This window comes from Pungitius pungitius, chromosome 4 (genome assembly GCF_949316345.1).
Source record: "Pungitius pungitius chromosome 4, fPunPun2.1, whole genome shotgun sequence".
Lineage (NCBI taxonomy): Eukaryota > Metazoa > Chordata > Actinopteri > Perciformes > Gasterosteidae > Pungitius > Pungitius pungitius.
Window position 1 is genome coordinate 23,509,148 of NC_084903.1, and position 22,517 is coordinate 23,531,664.

General features: G+C 46.3%; 3 protein-coding genes across 4 annotated transcripts; 2 read left to right on the top strand and 1 right to left on the bottom strand.

Moving 5' to 3' along the window:
- The first annotated feature begins 1,342 nt into the window (after window positions 1-1,342).
- LOC119228362 (zinc finger protein 319) lies at window positions 1,343-6,449 on the top strand. Its single transcript, XM_037487787.2, has 2 exons — window positions 1,343-1,860; window positions 2,928-6,449. The coding sequence occupies exon 2, from the start codon at window positions 3,086-3,088 to the stop codon at window positions 4,856-4,858; it is 1,773 nt and encodes a 590-aa protein (XP_037343684.1). The 5' UTR covers window positions 1,343-1,860; window positions 2,928-3,085; the 3' UTR covers window positions 4,859-6,449.
- Window positions 6,450-7,252: 803 nt separating this feature from the next.
- LOC119226803 (casein kinase II subunit alpha'-like) lies at window positions 7,253-13,237 on the top strand. Its single transcript, XM_037485101.2, has 13 exons — window positions 7,253-7,521; window positions 8,735-9,114; window positions 9,794-9,905; window positions 10,572-10,673; window positions 10,871-10,921; window positions 10,998-11,057; window positions 11,170-11,253; window positions 11,428-11,538; window positions 11,619-11,720; window positions 11,803-11,903; window positions 12,084-12,232; window positions 12,326-12,413; window positions 12,654-13,237. The coding sequence occupies exons 2-12, from the start codon at window positions 9,008-9,010 to the stop codon at window positions 12,397-12,399; spliced, it is 1,053 nt and encodes a 350-aa protein (XP_037340998.1). The 5' UTR covers window positions 7,253-7,521; window positions 8,735-9,007; the 3' UTR covers window positions 12,400-12,413; window positions 12,654-13,237.
- Window positions 13,238-14,710: 1,473 nt separating this feature from the next.
- Window positions 14,711-21,972, bottom strand: kiaa0895l. 2 transcript variants are annotated; one of them, XM_037485049.2, is made up of 7 exons: window positions 21,764-21,972; window positions 20,534-21,268; window positions 19,576-19,719; window positions 18,897-19,029; window positions 18,509-18,814; window positions 18,272-18,369; window positions 14,711-15,475 (listed from the first exon to the last, which is right to left on the bottom strand). In XM_037485049.2, the coding sequence occupies exons 2-7, from the start codon at window positions 21,230-21,232 to the stop codon at window positions 15,314-15,316; spliced, it is 1,542 nt and encodes a 513-aa protein (XP_037340946.2). In that variant the 5' UTR covers window positions 21,233-21,268; window positions 21,764-21,972; the 3' UTR covers window positions 14,711-15,313. The 2 variants fall into 2 exon arrangements, with proteins under 2 accessions (XP_037340946.2, XP_062417871.1); XM_062561887.1 differs by lacking the exons at window positions 20,534-21,268; window positions 21,764-21,972 and adding an exon at window positions 20,378-20,495.
- Window positions 21,973-22,517: the final 545 nt, after the last annotated feature.

Sequence of the window (22,517 nt, forward strand, 5' to 3'; positions counted from 1 at the left end):
GGTGGGTAAAAAGAAACATGGCGGATGAACATGTGAATAACCAGGAAGCTCTTATGGGCATGTTGGAATTGTGTGTGTGATCTTTTTTATTGGGATGAATCATCAATCAGCTGTAACAGGTATAACAGGTAAGCTCTGATGAAAAAAAACAGAGAGAGAGAGAAGAGACTGATGTGATTTGCAGTTAAAAAGGGCGGGAAAATTCAACCAGCAACAAAGTGAACAGTAATAATTAGGGTTTGGTACAGAGAACCGGTACCAACACAGCACCGGTTCCTACACGGCCGGTACCTACCGTACCGAATACGCAACGCAGATTTTGGTGCTTAACTTTGGTTCCTGAGCCGATTGAAACACTTTATTTACACACTGTGATCACAGCGTCCTCGTAGCAGCTAACGTTAGCCTAGCGCTTGTGTAGCTACAGCGGCTAGCTAGCCATCTACCTTCTGTTCCTATTTATTTAAGTCAGTGTTTCCCTCCGTTATTAAAGTGTTATTAAAGTGTGATCACCGTCACCCGACGGACGCAGGCAGACTATTCAACGCGCACACAGACAGATGCGGCAGATCGTGTTTTTATTTTACGCAGCAAAGCGTTGACTAAACGTAGAAATAATGATAAGTTCTATCACACGGTAGATAAACAACATGCTCTTGTGCTTGATGCAGCTCTTCTGTTGCACCTGCTGCCTCCATGACGTCATTACATCGAGACAAACAAGGAGTCAATCCAACATAAACGCTTATAAACATGATACATATCTTTAGTTCCTGCAAAATGAGCATGAATCTGAAATTAAATGATATGATTAATGTGCCCCAAATTTCAATGAAATATATACACGTCGAGCTCTTATAGAGGGGAAACACCACGTTACTAAACTATAACAGTTAATATAGTGTTCATAGTTTGAAGTTAAAAAGTTAAAAACCGTAGTTTGAAGCCAAGTGTTTTTTCTTTATTTATATCTACAGTATTGTTTATACAGTTAATCTATTGTTTAATTTGAAGAAATTATTGTTTTGTCCTTTAAAAAAAAAAGTATCGGTTTAGGCACCGGTATCGTTTTAAAAGCACCGGTTTAGCACCGGTATCGGTATTCAAAATACCACATTGCACCAAATTATAGTATTACCACCGATGGCTTCATATGTAAGAAAAAAATTTAATTTATAAAAGAAACAAGTTTTATTTCCTACCGAGACAATGTATCCTAGATAATAGTATATTAAACTAATTTTCTAAACTATTTTACGCTAATGGAATCTTTTTATCTGTCAATGAGTGAAAACCTCAGTAGCAGGTGAGACTATTACAAAAATACTCAAGTAATTGTTCAATATACGAGTTGCACTATTTTGAAATCACTAATATATCCCTCATCGTTCATTGTGGGTTTTTCACGGATATTCCTCGTATTGTGATGATTTACGGGCATCGTCAGTAGCAGGTTGAGACTATTTGGTGTTTACAAGGCCCGGAGGAGAGAGAAACACTCCCCCCTACTGCCATACCTAAGAAACATATTCGCTAATATCTCTTCGGCTCGTTTGGTGTTTGCGTGAATGCTCTTCAAACGGACCCCGGAGAGCAGTCCATCTTCTCCTCGGGCTCTTTTCTCCTCTTTCGGCGGGGTCTCCCGGGGCGGACCCCCGGCATGGAGCGGCCGTAGCGGCAGCGAGCTCCGCGGCGACAGCTCACTGCGTGGCGGCTTCCGGTGTCCGTCCGTCTGCTGGAGGATGGCGTCCGGCTTCAACCGCATCCCCGCCACTGCCGGTCCTCCGAGCCCCAAATACACCCAAGGTTGACGACCCAACCCCGAAGGAAGGCCGGCGAAACCGTCGTTAAGGGGCTGCGGTAAGTGATCGCGCTTTTTGTTTCGTGATCGCAGATGCCGTTTTTCTACGGTTGTGCGCGGCTCCGCCGGAGGAGGTGCGTTTCTCCCCCCGCCGCTCCGGGGAGGCCTAGTCGGATTCGGGGTCCGTTTGCAACGACGGCTCGTATTAAATGGCCAGACCAGTTACTGTGGTCCTTCGTGGGGCGTCTGTGGCGTCGGCTGATTTGACATGTGTGCAGTGTTTTTAAATGCCCCCGAGAAGTTGAAAAAACCCCCCATTATTAACGTGTTTTATAGGGCGAAATAGTGGGGGATAATCTCGAAGGAAGTCCGGTTGTTTAGTAGCATGAACGTTAGCTGGAGCTAGCGGTTAACGGCTAGCAGCTAACGTTAGCTGTTAGCTTCAATGCCGAAGCTGGCCAGTTTCATCCAGGAACAGAAACGATGCTATTAAATAAACCTGTGGGAAATATAACGCATATCTAGCTAAATAATATGGCTACAATAAAAAACACGTGCCCCGTTTAGTTATTTTTTAATACATATTTTACTGAGGATTAACGTTACGTGACCTATTCCCTTTTCAGGATATAGACCTAGCCCGATTCTCTAAAGCATAATTGTCTTGATGGTGGATTTTTTTTGCGTTTTTCCGCTTAAGGAAAGTCAATTAGGTCTCTACATGTCAGCCTCTTATCTTTTTTTTAGCCGATAACAAATGTGTATAGTACTTGGAGATCTGTTTCCTGAATCACCGAGGACGAAGCTGTAGGCCTCCCCAGCTAGCATAAGGGGGTTTTGTTTCAGCTCCATTTCTCACAACAAGCAAGAACTGTCTTGCACCGGTTTCACTTTGTTCTTATAGTGGCTGGATCACCTTCCCCTGCTGGAATGTAATCATGCGCCTCATAAGTTAGTGCTCCTGTCTCTGACGTTTCTATATATAGTGCATCATGTTGTAAACCGGCCGCTCCTCATTAGCCCCTGGAGTTTCATATTTAACACCTTGCATTGTATACACATTTTTATAATAACATGAATTACTTTAATTTGTTGTGTGTGCTTTTTTTGTTTTTCCCCCTTTTAGATTTCCTCAAAGAGAGTGTGAACACTGAAATAACACAACTACACTCAGTGTGCCGGGCACCATCTTTTTTTTAAAGCTATTTTTTAAAAAACAACATCCACCCTTTTTCAGTTTAGTGCTGAAACCCCCCCCCCATCCGCTGAGAGCTGAACCGCTACATGCGAAGTGGAACGATGACGGAGGCGTGGCAACAGCAACATGCGGTGGCTCCACCCTCGGTTGTGCACACGCTCCCCCAGGGAGCGGACAACCCTCTGGGCTGCACCGTGTACGGAGTGGTCCTGCAGCCAGACGCCTCACTGCAGCAGGCGCAGCTCGGCCAGCAGCACGCCGTTCAAGCCCAGCAGCCCTCCTTGCAGGTAGGGGGCGAGAGAGGGCACAAGTGCGGAGCCTGTGGCCACGACATATCTCACCTGGCCAACCCTCACGAGCATCAGTGCATGGTGAACCAAGACCGCTCCTTCCAGTGTACCCAGTGCATGAAGATCTTCAGCCAGGCGACGGACCTGCTGGAGCACCAGTGCGTGCAGGTGGAGCAGAAGCCCTTTGTGTGCGGCGTGTGCAAGATGGGCTTCTCCCTGCTCACCTCGCTGGCCCAGCATCACAACTCGCACGGCAACGGGAACAACCCCATGAAGTGCTCCATCTGCGAGAAAACCTACCGGCCGGGTTCGGGGAACGTCACGCCCACCTCGTCGGCCGCCAACCCCCAGCAGCCCTCCACCGGGGAGACGTCCAGCGACGGAGCGGCCATCAGCGCCTCGTCCCCCCCATCGTTCGAGGCCTCGGCGCCAGACCGGCCCTACAAGTGCTCAGTGTGCCACAAGTCCTTCCGGCATTTGTCGGAGCTGACCCGCCACGAGAGAGTACACACCGGCGAGAAGCCGTACAAATGTGACACTTGCGACAAAAGCTTCAGCCAGTCCTCGCACCTGGCGCACCACCAGCGCACGCACAGCTCCGAGCGGCCGTACAAGTGCGCCGTGTGCGAGAAGAGCTTCAAGCACCGCTCCCACCTGGTGCGGCACATGTACGCGCACTCCGGCGAGCACCTCTTCAAGTGCAACTTGTGTGAAATGCACTTCAAGGAGTCGTCCGAGCTCCTGCACCATCAGTGCCAGCCGGAGGGGGAGAGACCTTTCCGCTGCGGCTCCTGCGGGAAGAGCTTCAAGCGGCCGTCCGACCTGCGGCAGCACGAGCGCACCCACTCGGAGGAGCGGCCCTTCCAGTGCGAGGAGTGCCAGATGAGCTTCAAGCAGCAGTACGCTCTGGTGCGCCACCGTCGCACCCACAAGAACCCGGCCGACCGCCCGTTCAAGTGCAACCTCTGCGACAAGGGCTTCCTGCAGCCGTCCCACCTGCTTTACCACCAGCAGGTCCACGGCATGGAGAGCCTGTTCAAGTGTGCGTCCTGCCAGAAGTCTTTCAGCCAATCGGGAGAACTGCTGCGGCACAAATGCGGCGGCGAGGTGGAGAAGCCCTACAAGTGCGACGTGTGCGGCAAAGGCTACAAAAAGAACTCGACGCTGCAGCGCCACCAGAACTCTCACTGCACGGAGAAGCCGCTCAAGTGCTCCCTGTGCGACAAGCGCTTCGTGTCGTCCTCGGAGTTCGTGCAGCACCGCTGCGACCCCACGCGCGAGAAGCCCCTCAAGTGCCCCGACTGCGAGAAGCGCTTCAGGTACTCGTCGGAGCTGCAGCGCCACCGCCGCGTCCACACCGGCGAGAAGCCCTTCAAGTGCGCCAACTGCGACAAGAGCTTCAAGCAGCGCGAGCACCTCGCCAAGCACCAGAGCGTGCACTCGCGGGAGACGCAGTTCAAGTGCGTGTGGTGCGGCGAGCGCTTTGTGGACCTCACGGCGCTGCAGGAGCACACGGTCCAGCACACCGCCGAGGGGGAGAGTTTCCCCGACGCTCAGTGCATCCCATGAACCGAACTGCTGCTCAGTCCTGGGCAGCAGACATGACACCCCCCCCCCGCCCCCTTGTAAAAAGCAACGTGTGCCAGCCTCCGCTCCCCATTTGTAGTTTACAACACGCGCCCGATAATGATGTTTTAATTATTTGTTCTTTTTTTTTTTTGTATCAAGACTGAGTCCACCCTCATCCTTTAGTCGAGTAATCGGCAAAACGCCACAAACCCACAGCGGCGATTAGAGCCCTCGTCCTTCCTTGGAAACACATGGATAAAAAAAAAAAAAAAAAACTTGAAACGGAGGGGAGGAGAAAAAGAAATAAGCGATGTGAAGATCACAGTTGAGGATCCGTTCCCCTGGCTGCAGGTCATCGTTTGTTTTGTAGCTGTCCATTCAATCCTCTGAAATCCATGTGCCTTTTTTTATTTTTTACCGATCACGTGGTCATCTTGTGTTTTTGTTAATACTTGTGTCCAGTTTAGCTGCCCCTCCTTCTCTTCCGTATGCAGTGGCTGGCTTGTGCAGCAGTATCTTTTCACATTCTAGACCTTAGGTAGTATCATCTGTTTGTGCATGAATATTTATCACACTTTAATATCACTGTTGTATTATAGGTTTGGTTTATTTAGGAGAAACATTCTAAAAAGAAAAAGTGGATTTGTGAAAATGTATAGCCCGTGTCCTATGAAATCTGTGTTGTCGCATCTTTGTATTAAAAACAAATGACATCTAGGTAACTAACCAAACCTATCATGTCATATGAACACTTGACATGTGCAATAGAACATGCACAATGTAATATTTATGACTACTGATTCATGGCATAGTCTACTCTGTTATATTATAGATTGTGTGTATATGCTCATGTAAACATTGAAAGACGGTATAGTGCTTATGTTACCTGCTTTTGTATTCACTTATGAATGAGCTTGCAGTATTTTGCAAGTACTTTTGGTTTCAGTACCCAATGGATTATTACACGGTTTAACCTTGACCACACTCACCTGCCACAAACTAGCTGCAGTAGTTACTGTGCGATATAGATCTAACAAAAGTAATATTCATTTTTTTTATTTATATATATATATATATATATGTATTTTTTAAAAATTGGCGTCGCACTTCCTCACAAGTATCCTTCTGGTTCTGGCCCAAATCTGCAAATTCATCAGAGTAGCTTCCGAAGTTGCGGTTCATGTCGGGGGCGTAAAGTAAATCACGTGTGTACTCCGTCTTAATGTGTGGATTTCTACATTCACAATATTTGCAGTATATTTAAAAGTTTTTTTTTTTTTTTAACAACACGGCCCATGGGTGAGGGCGGGGGGGGATTTGTGCCACAGTTCAAGTCCCACTGAGTCCGCTTCAGGAAGCTTCTGTTAAAGGTGTTCTGAAGCGTTGGATTTACACTCGTGGGTATCAATATAGACTCCTGTTCATACTGTATACAGACCATTAAAATAAACCACCCTCATGGAAAAAGGTGCTCATGTTTTCATCCCAGCCAGATCGACCACATGTACGTCTGTTGATTCCAAACCAATGACTGAGGATTATTTTCATCATTAAAAATGAATCATTTTCAAGTGACGTGCAATATTATTTTAGTGATTGATCGATTTGTTTTTTAAATGACTTAACTGTAAAAAAAAAAAAAAATGCATGTACTTTACCAGTCTAATTGTGTTTTTAAATGGCTTTTCTCTGAAATAGAGTTTACAATAAGAAAACAGAAACAAGCCTCAACTATTGAACTTTGGATCTATGACATCTAAAATTCGAGATTTAATACATTCTCCATTTAAATGTATAAACAGTTAGTGATCAAGACACAAGTGGATGCAATGATAATATTGGATATTCTTTTGAAAATGGCCAGTCTGCCTAATAGGTATTTTTACTTTTGACACTGAGTCAATTTCCAAATATTTACTTTTATTTTTACACTGTAGTACCACTAGTTTAAGTATAAAAACAAGACCTCCTCCTCCACTGGAAATTCAAAAGAAGGGCAAATACATTCTGGTTGTGCTTCATTTTTGAAAAATACAATATATATCTTAATACAAATACAAATAATTTCGATCATTTTGCCCTCACCAAAATTCTCCTCTTTATTGAACTACAATATGAGAAAATATATATCTTACACATGAATAGACAAAGGTGCATTAATGATTAATAATTTAAAATAAATAGTTAAGTAAAAGGACATAACATAGGATAGCACATGGGTGAGTTACCATTATTCATTTTTATATATATGTATATCAATATATACATTTTTGATAACTCTTAGTTTCTTACATCTGCATGTGATCGAATATACAAATAAATTAGTCTGAATCCATCTCAATAACAACAGGGATCCGTTATTTCTATTTTTTTTTTATTTTCGGGTCACCGAGCCCGTTGATTCACATCCGGGTGATGTTTACCGCAAAAGGGAAGAGCATCCCGGTTCTGCTAACGAACCGCCGCTAGATGTACCTCCACCACCCATCCGACCGAACCAATACATCGCCGATCCTGCTGATATATCCACCCGTTATCGATCACCTGAAATCTGGAGGCGCTACGTCAGATTCGCGGGGAGCGACGCATTGCTAACGAGCTGCTAACGAGCTAACGTTCATGTCGGGCGGACTTCCTCCGAGCTCGGAAATTTCTACGACGAGGTTAGCCGGCTAGCTTTAGCCGTTTTATTGATTTCACACGTTCACAAACCGCGACGCCAGCACACAATTTGACGCGTGTGGGGTCGAAGGTCATGTGTTTGAACATTAGACGTTTAATAAATGCACTTGCGTGTGATTCGTGTTGGTCTGCGTTGCCACAACGGAGATTAGCACATTTGCGATTTTATGTTTTGCTAGGTAAGCTAGGTCACGGCTAAGCTAGTTAGCGTTAGCTGCCGTCCTCGCAGATCGGTTCTCACGTTAAGGTGACTCGCTGGTAACCGGCTCGACTAATGCTAACCAGTAGCTCCTCTCCCATGGAGCTCGTAGCTGTGTGGCCGGGGACAGACGGGAGGCCCTGGGCTGGGCCCGCGTCGTGACGGGCTCCAGAGATACGAGTGGTTTGTGATCACTAACGTTAGCTTTGGCCAAAGGTTTTAAAAACACTTAATGTGACGGGAGTCTAGAGGCGGTGGGTCGGGTTTAACTGGGCCTGCTCGCTGGGGAGAAAAGGCCAGTGAGATCACATTTCTTTCTGCATTTTTACAGATATATTTAAAGAATGCATAACCTGTGACTTGGTTTTAAAATTAAATAATACATGGTAATCGAGTCAATTTACCGCAGTGTGTGTTGTTAACGAGGCTTGGTCTAATGTGGTGCATTTTAGATAAAAATGCTGTTAATATATTGAAAGGATAACAAACCTGTATCTGGGTTTCAAACTGTCTCCATGTTAATCTATTCCAGGGTTAATAAGCCTAAATATTGGTTTTATTTAACGTTACATGTAAAGGCCTGGTTTACTGTGGTCTGGTCCGAAGACCACCAAAGCATCCGAGATAATCCAGCTGACAGCCCACCACCTGGGGTTCAAGGCGGCTGCTCCAGGTGTGACTTCTACATCTGGTGCGGATGCAGTGAGAAGAGATTTATGTACTCCTTTCACCAAGGGACCTGTATATGATTTTTTAAAATTTTGACTCCAGTGTTAACGAGTGAATACAGCACTACACCCACAAGGTGGTTTGAATATTTTAAGGTTTTGGACTGATAGAAAATAATCATGAAGTTGCAGACCTGTGTGCAAGAAATATTTTGCGTTTTTGCTTTAGCTCCGACATCAGACACCTCCAGACTCGCTGTTTACCTGCTTGTTGTTCCTCCTCCGCCCCCCCCCCCCCCTGCCCCACTGCGCCCGCTCTCTCCCCAGCTGGCGCCTCTTCATCCCATCCTGCCCAACATCCTGCTCAGGGGCTTCACGCACTCAGTCATCGTAGCTCTGTCAGTCTGCACCACAGCGGCGTCAGACCGGCCTGCCGGCTTCCACCAGAGGGCGCGAGCAGCCGACGCCGATGGTAAGCACCGCGCGGGGATCTGCTTAGAGCCGCACGTCCTGGAGAGCAGCTGCGCCGCCTTCCAGTATCGAGCCCAGAAGCCGTCAGAGGGAGGCGACTGTCCCCGGCGCGGAGCCGCAGAGCTAGCGATGCCCGGATCCACGCCGGCCAGCAGCAAGGCTCGGGTGTACACCGATGTCAACACACAGAAGAACAGAGAGTACTGGGACTATGACGCACATGTGCCAAACTGGAGGTACAGCTGCATGTGCTGGTTTCGTTCTAATTTCTCCCTCCGCAGTTAGGATTTATAAAGGCAACGTGGGAACGTGTGTCGGGTCAAAGGTCATTTGTTGTCATCGAGCATAAACAGGGACGCGTTACAATCTAAACCAGAACGCTGGCACGTTCCAGTAGAGCATTTCTCTGCATTTGCATCATAAGCAACATGAACAACAAGGATCCTCTGGTCGCCTTCTTCACTTTAAGAATTCAACATGCGGAGAAACGATGTCCATCAACTCTGACTGTGGCAACATTGTGTTTCCTGCTCCTTTAGGTTCATCAATGGCCCTCAAATCTGTTAAGAATATAATTCAAGAACAGTGACTTATGTATAATATGAGTCAATTTAGGCTCTAACATTAATTCCTTTAAAGTCTAAATCATGATTTTACTTGTAATTTGTTTTTTGCTGAAAACATCAAGCGTCATATTTTTTAGGATTAATCGTTATGAATACTTTTTGTGTAGGGAGTAAAGTTGGCAAAAGGTCATTTTTAGGGCTGTAAGATATATTCTTTTATTTTTATGATTCATAATGTCAGACCAAAAAGATAAATATAAAGGCTTTGTTGCTAAAACAAAGTGTTAAATGGCTAATTGTTTTAGCCCTATTCTTCTACATCCTGCTAAATGTTCTTGCTTTCTTTCAGCAATCAAGACAACTATCAGCTGGTGCGTAAGTTGGGTCGAGGGAAGTACAGCGAAGTATTCGAGGCCATAAACGTGACCAACAATGAGAAAGTGGTGGTGAAAATCCTCAAGGTGAGTCTCGTCTTCCGTGTGGACGACGTTTAATAGTCGCAAAGTTACGGCTTCTAATGCGACGTCGAATATCCATAGATGCAAAGATAAGAAAGCACTGACAATACTATGGTTTAATATTAATAAAACCCAAATATTCTGTTTATTTCACACTTGTGCCCAAAAGTGTAATTGAAAACAGGTGGATGATTAAAATGGTTTATTTTATATGTTGACATTGTATTTGACCTTAAGTCGGAAATATTCTGCTTAAGTCATTTGATTCGACTTAAAAAAAAAAACATTTTATTGAACAGTTCTCACTAAATTATCATTTTAGAGTAAAATAAACTCGACTGAATTCAGTCTAATTCAGCATTTGATTCTTTTTTTGCTTTCATGGTCCACTGATATCCAACCAGCCAATCAATAAGTTATATAAGTTCATGTATCTACATGTTCAATATCTACATTACATAACTGAGGTGTGTTTGAGCATCAAAAAGTTTGGTTTTTAAAAAAGGTCATTTTGTAGGTATTCTTTTACCAAATTGCTGATGTATGATTTTACTTAAATAATTCAGAAAATGTCTGTATTTAATTGTTACATTTAAATTTAAGTATATAAGCATCCCGTTGATTTGTTTTGAGCTTTCTGTTATTGTTTTTTTTTTTTTCATTTCGCAGCCCGTCAAGAAGAAGAAGATCAAACGCGAAATCAAAATTCTTGAAAACCTGCGCGGGGGAACCAACATCATCCGCCTGGTGGACACGGTGAAAGACCCGGTGGTGAGTCCCTGTGTGTGTGTGTGTCTCTGTGTGTGCGTGTGTGCGTGTGCGTGTGTGTGTGTGTGTGTGTGTGTGTGTGTGTGTGTGTGTGTGTGTGTGTGTGTGTGTGTGTGTGTGTGTGTGTGTGTGAGAGATAACAATCTTCACCTACCTGCTGCTGCTCCTCAGTTAAGCCTCGTGTTGTCCTCTCTTTGCAGTCGAGGACACCAGCGCTGGTCTTTGAGTGCATCAATAACACAGATTTTAAGGTACCATTTATTTCCATTATTCGTGCATAATAACCCTGCGGTGTCGCCTGAACTTGTTTTTCGTGTCGTTCCACAGGAGCTTTACCAGAAGCTGACAGACTACGACATCCGTTACTACATGTATGAGCTGCTCAAGGTGAAGAGAAACCTCCTCCACCAATGACTTTACCCATCACAATGTTCACCACAAAAGAATTCAGCTTCTGAAATGTGAATATTTGGTGTGTGTTTGTGTGGGGGGGGTTCAGGCTCTGGACTACTGTCACAGTATGGGCATCATGCACCGGGACGTGAAGCCCCACAACGTGATGATTGACCACCAGATGAGAAAGGTATCTGCTCCTCAAATGTTGTCAGGATTGTTTGTTTTCCAAGTTGTTTAGAGATGGATTTATAAAAAAAAGAAGAGCATCAGTAATAATGTCCATCTGTGATGGCTGCTGAGGACCAGACTTCACTCCCAGAGAGAAAGGAGTACACTGATGTCTGTATCTGCTCCGTCCCAGCTGCGTCTCATCGATTGGGGTTTGGCAGAGTTCTACCATCCCGCTCAGGAATACAACGTCCGGGTGGCCTCCCGCTATTTCAAAGGCCCTGAGCTGCTAGTGGACTATCAGGTACCTGCTCCCATTGCGTCACGGCCTCCTGTGCTGCTGGTGGTGATGCTTTGACATCCTCCTCTCTTTCCCGTCCCCAGATGTATGACTATAGTTTGGACATGTGGAGTCTAGGCTGCATGTTGGCCAGCATGATCTTTCTGAAGGAGCCGTTTTTTCACGGCCAGGACAACTACGACCAGGTACGCCTCCGTGATGGTAACAACCGCACCTTTCTAACTCCAACGTCTCCACGGTGACGCAGTAGTGAATGTTGTTTTCCAGCTGGTCCGCATCGCTAAAGTTCTGGGCACAGACGAGCTCTTCGGTTACCTGCACAAATACCACATAGAACTGGACACTCGCTTCAAAGACCTGCTGGGACAGTGAGTGTCACGGAACCACCTCCAGTCTGCTGCATGGCTTTAAGCCACCAGGCTTTGGTGGAGAAACCATCTCTGACTTCAAGGAGCTGTGGAACCCTTCTCCCTGTTCTTGAAATACTTAATTTCTTTACTAAATCATCTCCGTGCAATGAATATGTTTGTCTGTTTTTTGTCATCCAGGCAGACGAGGAAGCGCTGGGAGCAGTTCATCCAGTCCGAGAACCAGCACCTGGTGAGTCCGGAGGCTCTGGACCTTCTGGACAAGCTGCTCCGCTACGACCACCAGCAGAGGCTGACCGCGGCCGAGGCCATGCAGCACCCGTACTTCTGTGAGTGCAGGGTCCGCTAACGACCTTCTCATCACGGTTGACAGTGTGATTAACGTGTGTGTGTGTGTGTGTGTGTGTGTGTGTGTGTGTCAGATCCTGTGGTGAAGGAGCAGGCGAACGCCAACACAGACGGCACAAAGGCCATAAGCAGCTCCAATGCGACATGATAACCAGAGAGCAGGTAACTCAGGATGTTCTAAACCGTTAGTCACAAAAAAACCAACCCTCCACTCAAGGTTTTAATGTAAACTCTCAGAGGCGTTGATTTCAATTGTGTTGATGTTTTGTAGGTGTTGTATAGATCAGGGTAGCCGAGTACCTGAGATACCTGTTGATGCAGCACACCGTTTGGACTCTATATGTACGATTAGTTTACTGCTCTCTGATTGGTCTGTTTTTTTTCCCCCTCTCTTCCAATCAGGAAGAATCTTTGTTACCTCAACTTGTGACCTTTTCGTGGCCGAAACTTCTGCCTCCACAACAACAGCCATACTGGATGCAAGATGTCAATTTTGCAGAATACACAAACAAGCACGGATTAAACTTTTCCCAACAAAGCCCGTGGTGGGGGGGGGGGGGGAGGAGAGGGGGAGAGGGGGGGGGGGCGTCTGAGCTCTTTGGGTCGGAGTCAATGATAAATCCGATCTGAACCCTCCTCCTCTTCATCCTCCTCTCCCTCCTCCTCCTCCCCCTGCCCCCCCACCCCCCCCCCCCCCCTCCCGAACCCGTTTTTAAATGAGCAACGTGACTGTTCAGTATCAAGCCCGTGTTGTGCTGTAAAGACGTTCGTCCGTCATTACGATGCTGTGGTGACCTGAGATCCAGTTTTAGCACTGAGTGGCATGGAGGCTCTTTTCTGCTGCGGATAGAACAAAAGCTATATTGAAAGAGAATAAACCGTTTTTTATTTAAAGACGAGCGTGTTGGACTTTTGATTGAGTCAAAAGACTTTCTTTTTTCCTTTTTTTTTTTTTTTTTTTTTTGGTTAAATGACGCAGTAGTGGACTATAAGCAATATATTTACTCAAGCACGGAATGTTGGTTCTTTCTATTCCACTACGCATCACACACACAGTACCTGTGAGAAGTTTGGACACCATCTCATTTAATGCTTTTTCTTATGTATTCTACATTGAAGACAAGGAACAGATCTTGTGGTAAACTTTAAAAAAAAAAAAAAAAAAAAAAGCTAAAAAAACCAGAACCTGTTTTAAATTTGAGGCCTTTTGCTTTGACAGATGAGGTCCTCATGAGAGCCCCGAGGTCCTGCACTAGTTGAGGATACAAGTTGTTGAAATGCATTCATTGGAAGTTGCTTTGCATAAAGCATCAGCTAAATGACATGTAGCGTAATACGGTCAAAGTTATGGAGTGTTTCTTTCTTTGCTGTAATCTGGATTCGATCTGTAGTGGAAGAACTGCACCAACCAGACTCTCAAACACATTAAGAAGAAGAAGCAATTAAAGGAACGGCTGTTAAATGAAACCATTCCAGGTGACTACCTCGTGAAGAAGAATCTAAAATAGAAAGGATTCAAATGTTTACCAAATTGTTTGTCCATTTTGATGTCTTAAATATTAATCTACAATGTAGACATATGGTCAACCATTAAATGACGGTACGGATGTAGAATCCTGCTTTGATATGAACCAATCTCATTCGTTTATATCAAAGTGAGATTTTGAAATCTAAATCAGTATTTTGACTTTGACTTTCTGAGTTTAAATAGTCTTCTTAACGTTAGCTACAGTAGCTGCGTGAGTGATCTTTAAGGTTCCTGTGAACATGCTCCCATGATCCCACGCTGCTTCAAAAAGACCAGACAGCCCATTGAGTGTGAACTTTTTAATAAATAAACTGGAACTTCAAGTTTATTTCCAGAACACAGAAACGTGTGCAACATTCGTGCGACAGATGGTGCGCTGGTTGAGGCCGAAGGTAGTTTTTTTTTTTTTTTTAATGGCTTGAATTGTAAACAAGGTACAATCAATTTCTAATCTAATTCAGCATAATTCACATGTGTCACTTTTAAGTCTGAGCTGTCTAGCTCACGGCCCAAAATAAAACAACCCGACCTCAGAAGGGTCAAGGGTCAACCACGGCAAAAAGCAACCTGCGGACACGCGGCTAACTACAGCGGCCCCCAAACCCTTCGGTCAGTGTCCCCGAGGGACGAACCACCCGGGACTGAAACACAACCATTGCACATCATCTGCACGTTAAAAAGGAGCGGGACATTTTATTGGCTTTGCTGCAGAGAGTTGAGACTTTTACATTTTGATATGAGGCGGCTTAGCTTAGCTTAGCTTAGCAATAGCCTGAGTTAACTCTATAATAGTTATTTATTGGCTTGTGGCTTCATGTTGTTTTACATCCTGCCACAGATTCAACAGTTTAACACCAATTACGGTGGAAGGTTTCCCTTCAAGTCTTTCTAATGGGAGTAAAGCTCAGCTTCCAGCCTTTGGGGGGGGGGGATCACATCACAGTAGCACATCGATCTGTAAAGACCACCAAGGACACTTTTAAGATAATAACATCAGCTGATTATTGTCTTTGAATAACATGGATTCCTAAATAATATTTTTTTTAAACATCCCGGGTTTCATCCCACTGGCACTTGATTTATTAGTGTGTGTGCGTGTGTGTGTGTGTCCTTGGTGTCCTTTTTAAAAGAATGAAACAATGCAAACAATATAAGGCATTAAAAAGTATAAAATAAAAAAGTATAAAGCTAATACCAGAGACATTCAGTTTGTTCTCCCAAAGTAAAAAAAACTTAAATATTTGCATAACCGAAGCACGATTAGATCTGTACGTTAGCGTGTCCAGGCGCCGGATGCAGTGATTATGTACGAGTTTACATCTTTAGTGTCGGTTACATCGTAGTTGCAGTATTGAGGTAACTTCATAGTAGTAGCAAAGACGGGGGGGGGGGGGGCATGCATTGGATAAAAGAGTTAAAATGTGTGCGTTCCTTTTTGTTTGTAACATTCAAGTACAAAAATAAAATAAAAATGCTCAAACCAAGCGTTGATAATACTGGCTGTGACATTAGATGCACCACGGGGGGGGGGGGGTCAGGGCAGCAGGTGTTGCAGCGCTGAGTCGTCCAGGTCGTTGGCGGTGACGATGTGATCCAGGTGCTGCAGGTAGCGCCCCTGGTCTCGCATGAAGTGAGGGATTCTGGTCCGCGGGAGGACCGCCAGGGGACGCAACATCTCCACGTCTTCAAAGGACACCTGAAGGAGGAGAAGAAGAGTTCAACGCCAAGAACCTGTTGTTCAAGGAACTTATTTTACTCCACCTCAGAGGTTTAACTTCACTACAAAATCCACAACGACTCCTCCGATGTTTATTCAGAGTAAGTGGAATGGTTTAATCGGTGATATCATGAATTGTGATTCTATCATAATGTGATACATTATGGAGGTTTGTCAGAGCATCGATGAATTGTTAATAAGTTTCATTTTCAAATTAGCCTAATTTTTTTTTCCCAATAAAATTCGAAATAAAGAAAAAAAATTATATAAAACCACAAAATTAAAGTTTTTCCCCTCTAAAGTTTCAACATCTTTTACATCACTGCTGCTGCCCGGTCATTTGTCGTCTTTACCCAGAATGCCCTGCAGGGGGCGAACGTCACTCACTGCCTTTTTACATGCAGCATTTCTGCATTTTGTTCTTAAAACCTTTGATGCCTTTGGCGTGAAATGTTGTAAAAGTCTCACCATCATGTTAAAGTTCTCATTTAGTTTATTGCAATTTTTTAATAATGAGTTATATTTCCCTTTATTTACCTCCTTACGGTATATATTCGCATGAATACTTTGAGAGATTTTACAGAACAGTACCAATAATACAAGACTACTCACACTCCACTGGTCAAATACTGTATGTTGAATACTGTGTTTTAACTGTCTAAATACTAATATAGTATTATACTGTATAGTATACACTCACCGGCCACTTTATTAGGTACCCCATGCTAGTAACGGGTTGGACCCCCTTTTGCCTTCAGAACTGCCTCAATTCTTCGTGGCATAGATTCAACAAGGTGCTGGAAGCATTCCTCAGGGAGTTTGGTCCATATTGACATGATGGCATCACACAGTTGCCGCAGATTTGTCGGCTGCACATCCATGATGCGAATCTCCCGTTCCACCACATCCCAAAGATGCTCTATTGGATTGAGATCTGGTGATTGTGGAGGCCATTTGAGTACAGCAAACTCATTGTCATGTTCAAGAAACCAGTCTGAGATGATTCCAGCTTTATGACATGGCGCGTTATCCTGCTGAAAGTAGCCATCAGAAGTTGGGTACATTGTGGTCATAAAGGGATGGACATGGTCAGCAACAATACTCAGGTAGGCTGTGGCGTTGCAACGATGCTCAATTGGTACCAAGGGGCCCAAAGAGTGCCAAGAAAATATTCCCCACACCATGACACCACCACCACCAGCCTGAACCGTTGATACAAGGCAGGATGGATCCATGCTTTCATGTTGTAGACGCCAAATTCTGACCCTACCATCCGAATGTCGCAGCAGAAATCGAGACTCATCAGACCAGGCAACGTTTTTCCAATCTTCTATTGTCCAATTTCGATGAGCTTGTGCAAATTGTAGCCTCAGTTTCCTGTTCTTAGCTGAAAGGAGTGGCACCCGGTGTGGTCTTCTGCTGCTGTAGCCCATCTGCCTCAAAGTTCGACGTACTGTGCGTTCAGAGATGCTCTTATGCCCACCTTGGTTGTAACGGGTGGTTATTTGAGTCACTGTTGCCCTTCTATCAGCTCGAACCAGTCTGGCCATTCTCCTCTGACCTCTGGCATCAACAAGGCATTTCCGCCCACAGAACTGCCGCTCACTGGATGTTTTTTCTTTTTCGGACCATTCTCTGTAAACCCTAGAGATGGTTGTGCGTGAAAATCACAGTAGATTAGCAGTTTCTGAAATACTCAGACCAGCCCTTCTGGCACCAACAATCATGCCACGTTCAAAGTCACTCAAATCACCTTTCTTCCCCATACTGATGCTCGGTTTGAACTGCAGGAGATTGTCTTGACAATGTCTACATGCCTAAATGCACTGAGTTGCCGCCATGTGATTGGCTGCTTGGAAATTAAGTGTTAACGAGCAGTTGGACAGGTGTACCTAATAAAGTGGCCGGTGAGTGTATACTGTAGAGTCTATATGAGAAACTGTATGCTGATAATGTGTGCTACTGTGTGCTGAAGTAGGTGCTGCATGGAGACATAGAAAGGAAGTGTGTGTGCTGAGCTGAAATACACAAAGCATGATGCAATGCAGGAGTATGTTAAGAAGAGACATAGAAGAAAAAACAGCTTCTGTTCTTATTCAGCCGATTCAGCTTGATTTCTTTATTTTCCTTTTTTAGGGTAATGGTCATATTTTAACTCCCTTATTTTGTCTAAATTGTTACATCTTGAATTCTCCTAACAGGCCGCTCAGGCGTTTATCATCAACTGCTTGTTTCCTGTGTTTCGGTTTCCTTTTTGTGACCGAGAAACAAGCGGATGCAGGTTGTTAAACACACACACACACACACACACACACACACACACACACACACGGACTGATCACTAACAGTTGAGACAGAAGTTCCGTGTGTTTTCAGTGCTCCCTGCACATTGGATTGTATTTGCTTTTTATGACCGTTTTAAAATCATTTCACATTTTGTATTCGATTTTTGCTTAAATAAAAGTTACAAAGACAAAACTTTTCTTGAGGACAACTTTCTTCGCCCCGCCCCCCCACCCCGACCCCTGGATGACCTGAATGCCGTCATTGAAACGACGCTAAACGGGTGAGTGGCGAGTGGCGTTGTATAAAAGACGCTAGATTTGCCTCGCGATGTTTGGGGGGTCCGGGGTTTGGGGGAGTAGTGTGGGTGAGAGTGTCTCACTAGTTAAGTCCTAAACGGCCCCTCGTAGTAAGTCTTTACTCAGGAGAAGTGATCTCGCTCACAAAAACTAGTCCTAGCACGCGACAGAACTAGAAGGAATTGACACAGACCTTCCCTAAAGATGTCAACATCTTGAAGTCGATGTTCCTTCGGTGTCGGAGGAGACGGAGGATCCCGTCCAGGTAAACCTGGTCTTTACTGAAGCACCCTGCCACAGAAAGAAGTGTGAAACAACTGTGTCTCGTGCATATTTACCCTCAACAGCTTCATGTCCAGCTGCTAGTAGTCACGTTGACGTCACCTGTTGGTGTGTGTGTGTGTGTGTGTGTGTGTGTGCGTGCAGTCACCTGGCTGCGAGGTGTCCGTCTGCCCCCTCTTGGCCCTCAGGCAGTACTCCCAGCGGACGTCCGGGTCCTGGACGAAGCGAGCGATGTGGCCGAAGAGGCGGCTGAAGCTCATGCTGGTGGCGTGGTACACCGTGTAGTACAGCAGCGCCGCGCGCCACAGGTAAGGCTGTTTCCGTAGCAACACGCTGTGCAGGCTGGCGAGGCCCTCCTCCGTGGGGTTGGCGGGTTTGAGGCCGAAGCGCTTCCTGCCCTCGGCGGTGGCCCACGGCTGCAGGTTGTTGTTCACCCCTCGGAGGTAATGCGTCCCTGAGGAGACGTTATTTCCCTTCTTTAATCTGACCGTTAAGTCGTGGACGAACCCCCACCCCCCTCTCCCCCCCGAGCCTACCGATCTCGTGTCGCAGCATCCCCTCCAGCCAGTGCTGCCGCGCTCCGGCCAGGTTGATGGTCAGCGTGGGACGGCAGCTCTCCACCACCATCACCGCCTGGGACAGCAGCTCGTCCGACAGACGCACCACCACCTGCGGGCGCACACAGCGCCGTCGCTCGGCTTCGTTTCGGTGCGGATTTAAAAGTTTTCAACAGAGGCGTCGTGTCGCTCGACAAGTTCATTTTAGAAAAAAGGTCCTACGTTGTGTGCATGCGGTTATACAAGTACTTTTATAATCTAAAAGTTAAATATACACGGTTATACCCTGTAAACTGCATTCTCTATAGTGACCACCAGGGGGCGACTCCTCTGGCTGCATGTTACCTGAGAATGACTCCTATTTGTTCTAGAATGCTGTAATCCACCTTTAACCTTCTAAATATGCTTTATAATAAAGCAAACGTGTGGGGTCAGATCAGTCTGAATCATTGCGTATTATTGAGACTGATCTGACCCCACACGAACCCGTCTGAGCCTCTGCTCATCTGCAGAGCTTCTGACGCGTCACTCACTGCCAACCAGCTGCTTCCACTGCGGGATCCCGGCTCTCTGTTTGCACTCAACACCACGTCTCACTGCGTTACTTAAACCTGGTTTAAGGTCATCTGTGAGGTCATGAGAGTGGCCTCCTGCTCACCTCTCCCACGCAGCCTTCCTTCTGCAGGTATTTGCGCACGGCGGCCCAGACTTGACTCTTAGGGAGGACGCTGCCGCCCGTCACCTCCTCGAAGTTCTCATAGGAGCCGAACTTCTTCAGGACGCACTCCATGATTCCCACCGCCTGAAGGGAGACAGAAGACTCTGTAAAGGACCTCCGATAGGGGGCAGTATTCGAATATATGGTTAAGTATTTTATTTTAGGCATTTTGTTACGGCAATCCGAGTATTTCCGGTTGTGCTTTTATTTTGAAGGTTGGAAAACCGGAAGTTGGTAGTAAGAAGCGAGAGAAAGACGTTAAAACACGGGAAGAGTCACGGTTTCATTAGTTCAGCACCCGGTTGACAGGTTAGTATCTGTTCAAGTTTGTAAAATATTGTTTTAGGTTATTACGTTTTCTTTCTGTTCTGTATAAGATGCGAATTCGTGTTAATATTTATTTTTTCTCTTAGTTCTTACGGTGTGTTCAATAAAATGCCTATGGACCAACATCAGTTTAAGACTAGACCATAATTCAGCAAGGGATGCTACAGACTCATTGCGGTCATTGTTGAACTGAACAAAATGAGCAGGAGGAGTTACTGGGAGCCGACCTCCGCTTCAGCATTCTCCTCACTGACCACCGCCTGTGAGAGACGACTCTACTTCTCTCTCCATTTATTCCCTCGGTAAACATTGTAAACATGACTTTATGGTCTCAGTCTCCAGTTTAAAGTCTACTTCAACACAGCATGATGTTCATTTAGTAACTGATGGTCCATGTAGAGTCACAGTGACACACCATAAAGCAGGGGATGCTTTGGGGCGGGGCTACACGCCTGTTCCCCCACACAGAGAGGCCGCCCCCTGCTGGTCAGTAAGGAGAATGCAGCGTTGACCCCTGAAGCTTTGACCTCCCTCCCGGCGAGCTGACAGGCGACCCGTAGAGGTACCGTACCTGTGGGAGGAAGAGGCCTGAACCCTCTCGGTACTTCTCCAACACGCTCTTGGGCTCCGGCTGCGAGTACTCAAACTGAGGCTCGTACTCGTAGTCGGAGCGGAAGAAAGTCTGCTTCTCCTGCTCCAGGTTCAGAGGCCTGAGGGCGACCAGCAGACACGGCCTGGAGGGCGGAGCCGGCGTCCGCCCGACCTCCCTCCTCGCTATGTGCGGCAGCGAGGTGGCGGGCCTCATCCGGCCCCCGCCGACCCGGAGCCCCGGGGAATAGTTGACGGAGCGGGTGCTCTCGCTGCGGCGCATCCAGCCGCCGGCGCCGAGGCTGCTCAGGCTGCGGGCCGGGGGCGACGGGGCGGCCGAGCCGCTCCGCCACGGCGGCTGCACCGCCCGCCCGTCCGCCATCTGCTCCTGGGACCGCCGCAGGCGCTGGGGCGTTATCTCCAGGCTGAGCGGGCGACGCAGCGGCCTCGCCGTGGCCCCGCCTCTCGGCGAGGATGGCGCCGGCCTCCTCTGCGGCGCCTGGCCGCTGTGCGTGTGGGCCGGGACTCCGTTGTGGGACACCTTCTCCTTCTTGGCACCGTCGCCCCTCTTGGCCGGCTTGGCCTCGGGCGCTCGCACATCTGGATCCAGCGGGTCCCTGGTGCCCCCGACACGTTCCACCTCGGGCTGATCCATGAGGACTTCGCCCGAGTCCAACACCATCACCACGTCCCCCCCCCCCCCCTCCTGGTCCTGGCGCTGTGGACAAACGGATTTAAACACACTTAAGAAACGGTCAACTTAAAAGTAACTGAAGCCAAAAGTACAATATATACCTCTGGCATGTAGTACTAAAAATTACTTTATTTGGAATAAAATACTCTAAAGTGCATATATCGACTTTGTTTTTGAAGTCTATGTTAAGGTACACAATACAGACTTGTGGGGGAGCTTCTTCCTGCTGGAGGAACGTGGAGGTGACGTCACTGCCGCTTTAATTAGATTACAGTTGAGACAATGAATGGCAGCGGGTCAGTTACGTGTCAGTGTTTAACACAGTTTAACACTAACAAATATGACGGAGCCCTCTATTAATAAGTAACGCTGCTTATTTTTCACGAAGTAGGAAAAAAGAAACCACAGTTTAACACTAAAAAAAGAAACCTTCTCCCCACTTCGGTTCAGAATCGTCTGAGGAGAAACAAAAACACACAGTTCTTCACCAGGGATCCCGAGAGGAGCCCTTTAACTCACCGAGAACCAGAGTCCCGGGACCTCTTCCTCGATCACGGCCGTTTCATTCACTCATCCCGGCGGGGCGGGGTGCTCGCAGACCGGTCGGAGGAACCGGGGAGTGGCGGTGATGATGGTGATGATGATGAGGTCCGGGTAACGGTTCAGTCCTGAGGCGCCTGCCTGCGCCGGCCAGGAAGCGGCGGGTTGTGTTGGAAGTTATGACGCGGCACGCCGGGCGTGACGCTCCCACTGCGTCATGACGCCGAACCCGGAAACACTAAGGACGGGAGCCCGCGATGCTCTTTTATGCACATTGTCTACATCTCTCAAAATGTATATATAGATATGGGGATATTTATATAGGTTTTATGATACAATACAATATTTAAAAGTTATACTAAATATAGTTAATATACAAATTTAGATCAGAATCACAAAAAATGCCTACCTTTTGTGATTCCGATACCAAACTTAAACTAAAATATATAAACTTCCCACTCTGTGTTTTTTATAATGGTTTGTTCCTTTTTGTAAGCCTTTAATCCCATCAATCAGTGTAGTGAATGAGGGACCACTCACATTATAAAAATATGAATGCACTTAATAGACTTTTTATCACAGACAATGGCCCTAGCCATGTGGATTATGTGAGTCTGTGACTGTTCTTGTCGTTCGTACAGGCCTTTAACAAAACTAAGAGTGATGTCTTCGGGAACAAAACACCTTGTGCATCATCTTAACAGAGTTATCTAATTCTGAGTTAAACATGAAA